The following is a 10,519-nucleotide window of genomic DNA, read 5'->3' as shown; positions in this document are numbered from 1 at the left end:
ATTTTCGAACGCACGTTGGGAGCGTTTGAAAATGGCGCGCTTTCTATCGACAATAACTTCACTCGACTGCGCGACCAATCAGAACCGAGGATTGGTAATTGTGAGGTATCGATATATTTCGATTCGAGATAACTTTAAAGCGACTTTTTGGGACTCTACTGTCTGAGGTAGGTAAACGATAATTACGTGGATGATTCGGTATTGTCCGGTCGATGGTTATTATCTGTGTATCCCTGGAATGGTTGCCAGCGTTGCTTATATGCCGAGAATTTGGAGGGGTTTTCCTCCCTCTCTCGATAATTCCACCTCCAGTCTGGAATACAAGGGCCACTTGCTGAAACTGGGTCGCAACAGATCCTCGTGGATTTTTTGGGTGTTGATCTCCAGTTGTGCCCACCGGTTCGATACCGATGATAAATACACCGCTCTCTTTCAAGTTGCTCTTTCGAAATCACTTTTTTCTCCACAGGGAGACATTTGTGTCGTTAAAATCCCGAGCATTGACGAATCCCAAGAACTATCACCAATTCCTTATTTGCTCTACCCTGAAATTATTTGGTGATTGACATTTTTGGTTGAGGCTAATCTAGGAACTGGCTATTATTCCCGATAAATGGTTGCTTTGCACAATTCTCGTATCATTTACCGTACATCATTGTTTGATTCCTCATGATTTATGCTCGAGTACTAATGGCTCATTACGCTCCAGTTATCGATTGCGTTAATGAAAATTCATGACGAAACTCGGTTGGGGATTTATCGTATCGTCGAGGACACATTTTGGGCGTACACCTCCAGGTATCGGGAATTAATCGCTCGGGTCAGGGTTTTCATGCCTGAGCACGTAAAAAATATTACACGATTCTAATAAATCTTCTTTTATTATGCCGGTGCATAAACAAATTTCATTGTACCCAAAGGATAAAGTGATAAAGTCAAAAATATGTCCTGTCAGGAGGAAAAATTTACTGAAATGAATAAAAACTCTGGGTGACAACTTAATAGCAAAGACAACAATTAAAAAACGACGAAATCGGCGAACGGTTGAGGCCAGTGGTCTCACTGCAAAATGTTGTAAGAATATTTAAAAATAAATTGTAAATAATTATTGTAAAAGACTCCATTAAGAAATTCAGAAATTGATGGGAGAAATTTAAAAGGAAATGTTGCTAACGCAAAAAATGAGAAATTAATAAAATTGATTGGGCAAAAAATTTTTATTAATCTTTAAAGATATATTGCAAGTGGAAATGGATTTTGGAAACCTGGCGACCTTGCATTGGACCAGAAATATTGATGATCGATTCGACAAACGATAATAAATTTCTTCGAGGATATTTCTGAGGTATAATTATTTTTTCGTGGGGACGATCTTTATTATTTCAAGAAAAGTTATGTAAGTACATATTCATGTCTCGAATCGGTTTGAATGTTATGAGAAAGCGGATTGGGAAAGGGTGTGGACAATGGATTTTGGGGATTCATGGATGTATTGGTATTCGGGTAATAGTATTCGATTATCGGACAAACATTGTTCAAGTGCTCGACTAGACTTGAATATTCGCGCCCCATCGGAATTTTCGATTAGCGAAAGTGTAAGGATCAATACGCCATTTTGATTGTTCAGGAGATACCCATAAACAAAATTGTAATCGGAATAATTTTTCTGAATTTTCAAAAAATTTCTGGAAAACTTTTCAGAAAATTTTTCTTTTCAATTTTCAATATTTTTAGAAAAAGTTTTGAAAAATTTTTCGAAAATTTGTTTCGGAAAATTTTTGCATCATTTGCTAGAAATTTTTGAGAATATCATTTTTTTTTAATAATCCTGTTGTTTCCCAACTTTTTTGATTTTTCAATATTCTCAAAAAAAAACGCCGTCTAAATTATAAAAAAAAATTTCCCATTCAAATTTTTGAAAAATATTTCAAAACCTTTCCAATAAATAAAATTGTTTTGTTTCCCAATTTTTTTTTGTTCCATAAAAAAAAAATCGGTAAAGTTTCTCAAAAATTTATTGAAAATTCGGAAAAAATATTCCGATTACAATTTTTTTTTACCCGGGTAGGGAATTGAATATAAATTTTTACTCCTGGATTATAAAATCCAATGACGACCGTTTGTTCATGTCGGAAATAAAAAAATTCGGCCGAGAGTTCATTCGCCTGGGATTTCGCAAAAATCCGAGAGTAATTGATACTGTAATTTAACAAATTCGAGATTAAATCGAATTTCAATCCTTCTAGGATGCTGACAATCGTTCCTGTGGCCCCCTTGACCTTGAGACATCAGTTATGCGAATCTGAGATCGAATCCTCAGATCTAACAAACTCACCACGCCTTCATTCCCACTGAATTTCGAGTGAAAGGAAAAGTTCCTCGTTGACTCGCGTGTTATTGAATTCGCTGAGGACGTGATTTGCATCTGAGACTTCTAAATTCGAGTGGTTTTTAAATCTGGGTTAAAGAAAGGACCCATAATACTCCCCGAGGAGTGTCTGACACGAGAAATAATCCGATTGAAACCGCCACACGTCAATTGCTCCAGGAGTTGCTCTGAGTCTCCAACATCTTCAAGAACTCGGATCGTCACATCCCGGAGATCGAAAATCAAACCCCAGTCGTCCACATAACCCAGGGGCCAACCCCCACGTCAAATTATTATTTTATTGTCAATACCGTATAAAAAATATAAATCCGAAGAAATTTACAATGAGAAAAAAAAATTCTAGATCACCCGAAATCGATTGCAATCCCGAAGAATTAATAACTTTATGTTTATGTAATATGTTTATAAAAATAGAATCAGAAACATTCGGAAGTGAATGATGGTGAGTCACATAATCAAAATATCATTGCAATGAAAGTGGAATTTGGAATTTAACGGTGGATTATTTTCTGTGTAGCTCGCACGAGTGCTTTGTACGCGAATTACGTGAGGAGAGTACTGAATCATGAATGAAGACAGAACACTCACGAGACTCCTCAGGATATCCAAGTATCTTCACGACTCTTCGTCTTTACTGAAATATTTTTCGATATTCATTATAAAAATCACCCCTCCCAATTTTATGAGTACGCGCTAATTGCTAATTAATGACTTGCGGAAAAGTTTTTTTGACTCATTCTCAGTAATTTTTTTTTCCCATCTCCTATACAAATAAATTACTTGTAAACACTAGCAACTCATAGATTAAATAAATAATTCTAATAATTTCGATTGCGTTGATATGAATATTTTATTTTTCATAAATAAAAAAAGGGAACAATTAGAAATTGAAAATAAATAATGATGTCTTGAAATACTTGCGTAATTAGTACATCTCTCTCTCTTCATAAATTACCGCTGATGAATTTTCATGCAAATCGACCCCCCAGTGTCCATAAATTAATTCCCTCACATCGATCAACTCCCGATTAATTCCCGTGATGTCTCAATGAATTCGCAAATCCCCGGGTACTGTTTGTTTATAAATCCATGGACCCTCAGTTCACTGGGGAAAGTTTGATGACCGTTGAAATTTACTTTCTACATCTCCAGTCAATTTAATGCTCACCACTGAGTTAAATCAATTGAATTTCGTATCGATAATTCGTCGTGCATCTCGTGATGTCTTTATCCATACATAAATATCGCCTCACTTTTCCCCGGTATTTAATTGCCAGGATTTTTTTATCGATACTGTTTGTTATTCTTCATGTCCTACATCCAATACGTCATGAATTTCATTCAGCACTCGTTTGTCAGTGAATAAATATTGTGATAAAATCATTGCTCGCGACTTTCATTTTTATACATCAATTCAAAAAAAAAATCTGTATTATCCCATTATTTATTAATAAACAATATTAATTAATAAAGAATACAAATATAGATAGGAAATTCCTGCATGTGCTGTGGAATTAATTGAATTTTTTTTTTAGGAATTATAATTATTATTAGTTAGAGGAATTATTTTTCAAGTCACGTAATGCAAGTGAATCGTAAATTCCTCATCACAGGCTGTAATTGTCTCTCATTCAGTGTCCTTGGATTTTTTTTATTTCTGGTGTTACACTTATTACTCTTCCACAACTGAGTGAGGACAGGATAGAGAAAAATAAAAAAATATTGGCGTTGGGGAAAAAGAGATCGTAAAACACTGGGTTATGACTTGGTGAGACAGCGAGAGTGTTCTGGGTGCATTCCGATGATAGTAGTGGCCTCATCAATCTTGTAATCAGGTACTTCAGAGGGACCACACGAAATTCGCATGCTGAACACGTTTCGCAACGCCTTTCCTCAAAATAAATATAAAAAAATAAAATGAGTGACAGGTGCCATTTTTTTTTGTATTAATTGATGAGATTCACCACCGGACAAACTTCATTTCCTGAAGATCTTTCGTGTCACCATAAAATCATTTCGACACTGCATTCAATTTTTCATTAATCTACAAATAATTGTAAATCATCGCAATGATTATTAAATTTTTCAAACAAATAATTTCACCGATAATTTTTTTTCTTGAAACCGGAGTTAAACGTTTGAAGAATGAATTCATTATAAAATATTTCTCGAGACGTTAATTATTATTTATGATTTTTATTATCATCTGTCGTTATTAATTTGATTGTTATTAGTTTGGAGATAAAAAAACTGGATTGACATCGAGGTAATAAATAAACAAATAAGCCCTAACGATAATCGATAAATCAATGTTATGGTTCAAATCGATTGTAATGTTCAGTTACAACATCGCCAGGTATTACTTATCATTACGATCATAATCACTAATGTGGCAATAGCTGGGAAGGCCGAATGGACGTGTGCCCATACAAATTTGCCGTCGTCCAGCCACTTGTTAGTCATAATTTTCTCAACGTTTTGCGCACATTACCAATTGCTCGAGCACGGACTGTCCCTTTGAAAAATCACCTGGAGTTGGTGGACCCTCAGCGATGTCGAAATTACAATTCATTCTCTGGCACTTCGACGAAACCGGATTTATCTCGCAAGGCCCCACCCCTCGAGACATCGAAAAAGGCAAACAACAATTGGAAATTAAATTAAATAAAATGTATCGGTTGTCAAAACGTCCCCTTCTCTCACTCCCAAGGTTATCGGGAATCGAGATAATATCCTTGAGCTTATAATTAAAATTGAAAGGAACTTCCCCATTGAAAAAAAATAATTATTGTTGTATGTCATTTGCTCGGACGGAATTATGATCTGGGGGTATTGGAAATTTTTGGGGGAATTCATTGACGCTAATAATATATGTTCCATCTGCTCCTGACATTTTCAACAGTTTTATTAGTTAAAACTCTAATATTTACAACACGTGTATAAATTAATTAAAAAAATGAATACACACCATCGAGCGGATGGCCATGTGGCCGGCACTTATGGCTTTCAATTTTTATAAATCATTAAAACTTTAAATTTTCTTCGTCTCGCTTGCACGATTAAAAGAACTAGAACAGAGTGCTCATATTAAAAAAAAAATGGAACAATAAACACCACTGACGATCACCAAAAATAATAATAAATCATGATTCAGGAATAAGTAAAAAAAATGGACAGAAACGAGAAATGCAAAATGAAAATAATATCCGGATAATCAAATTGGCATGTAACGAGTACAGGATAACGCAAAAAAATCAACTTGGAGCTAGGCATAAATAAAATTAAGATTGACATTAAACTCGAGTGGATGAAGTTGATTGGGTCACGAGAATGGCCTCATCGGATGAATCTATCGGAATCGTCCCCGAATTTTTCTATCTCCATCATCTCTCCCAGATATCTTCACCCGACAGAAGTGGTCTTGTGTCCGCAGGTTGTCATCCACGAGTGACCAAAATGATCAACCATGAGGAGCGATTGGAATTACTCTTCAGCAATGATGCGTCTCTGAGCTTGTGGTCTTCGGTCTCCATAAGTGGAATCAAGAGGAACAAGATAGGTGACCTTATCGCTGCCCTCACTCTCGGCCTCCTGTTTGAGAATTGGTCGTTGTCTCCTGACAGGTCGTCGCTGGTGACGAGGAATATCATCGTAGTTGACATAAGCTTCGGGCCTGGCTGTCTGCTTCTTCACATAATATCCAGTGGTATTTTCGAGAGCGTAGCTAGGTTGGGTTGGTCTGGTGACTTCAGGAACAGGGGTAACAGTGTATCCAGCATGAATTAAAGCATCGAGATCGGCTTGAGTGAGAGGTTGAGCCTTAGCTGCAGGAATCCGGATGATCTGTGAGTTTCTCTCCTGATCCTGTTCAATGATCTCCTCAATAGTGAGAGACTTGACTGGTGCTTTCTTACGAAGACCCGATTGTGAGACGTAAATCTGTGAGTTGTTTGGGATTTTGTGCTTGTGTGCTTGACGGGGCTGGTTGACTTCATCTGGTTTGACAGCTGCACGAGGAACATAAGATGACCCTGACGCCTGATATTTGTTAACCTGATCGTTTGTGAGATAGCTGTTAGGAGGGAGAGGAGTGCTGTTGGGGGTTGGCAATAAATATTGAATAACTGGGGTATGTTCGGGATCCCGTTTGCGGGCTTCGTCCTGAGCACGAGCTGCCAATTGCGCTTCCTTCTGAGCTTTAGCACGAGCGGACTGATGAGCTTTCCAGAGAGCCAGGGCTTGGGCATTAGCGAGGGCCTGTGCCTGTGCCTGAGCTTTGGCCTGATTCTTTTCGAAATTCAAAGCGTAGATATGAGCGTCCTCCTGAGCCTTGAGATGAGCTGCTTGTTGTCTTTGAAGTGCGATAATGGCATCACCATGAGCTTTGTACTCGGCAGCTTCTTGAGCGCGTCTCGCTTCAGCCGCTTCGGCAGCGGCCTGCGCCTTCAAATTTGCACGGTAAGCAGCCTCAGGATCCTTTGGCCTCACTTGTTCCTCGATGTGCTCCCTACCTGCTTCACTCACGTGCCCCTGATTGATCTGCTCGAGAGCGCTCTGCTGTTTGAAGCGATCCTCGACGATGCGGATCTGCTCGAGCGCTGCTTGCTGGTGTCTCAGGTGAGATGCCTGGCTGACCTTCTGGTAGGCGAGTGCCTGGGCTTCAGCCTGCGCCTGTGCCTGAGCTTGAGCGACAGCTTCAGCTTGTGCATGAGCCTGCTGAACCGCTGGATCAACGTATTGGGGGGCGGGTCGGTAAGGCTTCCTTGGCTGGGCATATGATTGTTGTGCTTGCTGCTGATGTTGAACCTCCTCCAATGGCCGGTAAGCAACAGGCACGTGTTGAGGTGCTTGATACCTCGGCTGAGTGGTCTCGATGTGATATTGCTGATGATTCGGAGACTCTTGGATTGGCTCGGCGGTTGGTTTTACTCCATCATACTCACCAGGGTAAGCCAAAAGCTGTTGGGAATATTGATTGTAACCCTGAGGCTTGGGTAGTCGCTTCGGCTGCGTCTGCTGGAGCTTGAATTCCTGTGCCTGATTAGCCGAGACTAATTGGAGAAGCTCTTGCTCGAAGGTTCCGAGCTTTGGCCCACCGTATCCAGTTGGCACTTGGTATTCAGCATGAGATGTTCCACTTGCACGGAGGAGAGCATTAGCTTCAGCTCGATTATGGGCATCAAGCTGTGCCTGATACTCAGCGTGTGCATCAGCCTGAGCTTCCGCCTGAGGGTGAAGAGTCAATCGAGGACGTGGTGGTGCAACAGCTGGAACTCGCTGATTCTGATAAGCCTGCTGGAGATTCTGCTGCTGTCTAGCGTACGCTGGGAGCCGACGGGGTGGAGGTCCTGCTCTAGACTGCTGACTGTATGGCTGCGGTTGGGCTGATGTGTACTGCTCGACGAGGGAGAGGTACTCTGGAGACAGCTGAAAGCATCAAGGATACAATAGCATTTACACGATTCAGGTATCAATCGGGATTCCATGTACGTGTCATAATAAATGGAGAAAGTCACGTCTATACATCTGCAGGACACATTACTCATCATTGGAGATAAAAATAAATAGCGTCCACTAATTTTCCGGTTGATCGATTATACTAATTTGTGGGGGACACTCACGCTGTTTTGATTGGAATAGAGAATTATCTGCGCATATATTCTCGGATTTATTGCAATTAGAAATCAACTTTCTCTGGATTCTACTTTCTACCTTCATGAACTTGACTTTATGCAACCGTTCATCATCAAGTTATTGACTCTCAAGTGCACATCGTGGGAAATATCTGACGTTCGCATCATGAAATTATGAATGATGAGTTGGAGAAGGTGATGTTTTGTCTGTCTACATCCGTTCTCCAAGTACTTGTACCAGTGATATCAGTAGATCCAGTTCCCTAGGCTTTTTGATCCGCTCTAATGACTCAGTACCGCCTCCCCCCTCTCTCACCCAACGGTAACAGTAAATGCAAGGCCGCTAACGAAATTGAAAACTCCATTGCACTCACTTATAATCAACCGCCTCGAGGAAACACACACACGTAATTCTCTACTCATTCGTATTTCACGGGATTTTACACTGTTCTATGTTTAGCGCTGGGTGTGGTATTACCGGTTCGAGATTCGCGATTAGAAGGCGAGCAAAGTCGCCCCGCTGGCTAGATTTTAAAAAATGCACAATGATTGTGCAATAATCAGACGACTGCGTGGCATTAACACCGTCGAAGTTTAGACAACTCGATTGAGCACCAGAGATTTGTGAGAATTCGTTAACGACAATCGCTGCATTCCGCCTGTCATACCTCCACAGAATAAAAAAAAAATCATCTCGAGGGTTTTATCTGGTCGTTCCTTTGAACTCTCGATAGCTATCCGACGATGGATCAATTTTTCATACCTCATACACATCATTTCGCAAGTGGCTCTAATCAGGCGAGAGCATGTGCTCGTTGCACTATTGATTGCCATCACTTTTTTTTTCTCAACACGAAAAAAATTGTAAAAAAATAAATAAAAACGTTCAGCCTTGCCTGCCCACGGCATAATTAAAAATCATTGACATCCGTTGGAAGGCGGCGATTCACGGAAACCTCGAGTGAAATTTAAATACTGAAATCAGGCTGATGTCATTGCAACATTTGGCGACATGTTTGAAGGTGTATAGATCATATAGAATGGCCGGTGAAAGATCAACGATCGGGGCCAAATACCCCAGTTGTAGTTTTGCATGAAATTAAAACGAAACTGATAAAAAAAATGGTGAAAAAAAAATAAATAAAGAAGGAAAAAACATTCCTTCACGGTTGTCGAGTGGAGTTACGGCGGCGATAGGCGGCCAGTGGTCACGGTTGAGAGATGTAAGACCGTTAAAATTCGCATGCAAGCCTTTTATGTGAGTTGTGGCATTTACTCCATTTTCCTTTGTTCTAAGGTAGATTTCGAGTGGGACGTACCTCTTGAGCATCATCGCCGTGACGAATTATGAACTGGCTTGGGGATGAGGCACCATAGACACCAGTTGCTGACACTGGTGAACGTTTCGATGGATCTTTCACGTCGATTTCGAGGAGTACAACGTCATCGCTTGATGATTTCGAGGCTGAAGATACTTCCGTGTCTTTACAGACTGCTGTCGCCAAAAGACCTGCGAAAAATGGAGAATTAATTTTTTTAGTGGCTCAATTTTCATCAAGCAAAAACGAAAACGTAAGAGACCAAGATATTCAGTGATTCCAGGTGATTCCAATCACGTCGAAATCATTAATCTTAATTAAATGAACTCCACGGAGTCATTAAGTCATAAAACACTTATGTCATCGGTTGAAATCAAGCTGTAATTCCCGTTAATTTTCACTCGAAGTCTGTATCTCATCGATATCTCCACGGATTTTCATCCAGCAATCGAGATCATTTTAGAGGATTCCAGATAAAAAACATCATTACAATTTTGAGGTATCCTTTCGCCGTCCAGTCTTGAAAATTAATAATCAAAATGATGGAAAATTTGATCGTTAGGGCTGATGCAATTAGTTCAAACTATCCGCTAATTTTTTGATAATCAAACCTAGAGAAGGATAATTGCATTGAATTGGACATCGGGAATGTGCACACGCGGAAAATTCACCGAAGATAGACGCATATTATGTAGCCCTAGATGCCAACTTTTCCCACGAGATTTAGCATTGGTACACTAGTTATGCAGCTGAACATTTAGCTCTGATCGTCGGCGTTGATATTGTAGTAGTCTAACCGTATCATTAAACCCAATGTACGTAATTAATACTCTATTCCAGAGTAACTCCAGGTGGTGTGGCCCGATGGTTAAATTTTGAATGATTTTGCGCTGATCATAACTCATTCAAAAATGACTTGTGCATTTTTCATTATTTTATTCGTGGGGATAATTTACTGAGTTGATTTCAACAGCTGTTAATTATTTAAATGAGATATTGGGCAAGCCTGATGTGGTCTTGGAAGACAAGTTGCCATTTTCGCAATGACTTCCTAGTGTTTAATTAGAGTTGTATCTCAGATCTTCCCCGGAAGTGACGGAATGAGATTTAGCTCCCACGGTGACGCCTTCAAAACGGAAATTCGAGTGGTACTTTGGTGGATACCACCTGTTTGTCTT

General features: G+C 39.8%; 2 protein-coding genes across 2 annotated transcripts in view; both read right to left on the bottom strand.

Moving 5' to 3' along the window:
* LOC105264727 (uncharacterized) overlaps positions 1 to 2,425 on the bottom strand; it is a 4,554-nt gene extending 2,129 nt beyond the window's left edge. The window contains exon 1 of the mRNA XM_011301809.1: positions 2,336 to 2,425. Within this exon, the coding sequence (XP_011300111.1) occupies positions 2,336 to 2,425 (90 nt within the window). The remainder of the gene's footprint in view (positions 1 to 2,335) is intronic.
* Positions 2,426 to 5,272: 2,847 nt separating this feature from the next.
* The window catches only part of LOC105264578 (mediator of RNA polymerase II transcription subunit 15), a 14,705-nt gene continuing 9,458 nt past the window's right edge, over positions 5,273 to 10,519 (bottom strand). Inside the window, exons 2-3 of the mRNA XM_011301537.1 lie at positions 9,342 to 9,532; positions 5,273 to 7,816 (exon numbers count right to left, since the gene is read on the bottom strand). Coding sequence (XP_011299839.1) covers positions 5,873 to 7,816; positions 9,342 to 9,532 — 2,135 coding nt within the window. The 3' untranslated portion in view covers positions 5,273 to 5,872. The remainder of the gene's footprint in view (positions 7,817 to 9,341; positions 9,533 to 10,519) is intronic.

The sequence above is a fragment of the Fopius arisanus genome, unplaced genomic scaffold, assembly GCF_000806365.1.
Source record: "Fopius arisanus strain USDA-PBARC FA_bdor unplaced genomic scaffold, ASM80636v1 scaffold00024, whole genome shotgun sequence".
NCBI classification, from domain to species: Eukaryota; Metazoa; Arthropoda; class Insecta; order Hymenoptera; family Braconidae; genus Fopius; species Fopius arisanus.
This window is presented reverse-complemented; position numbering and strand designations above follow the sequence as displayed.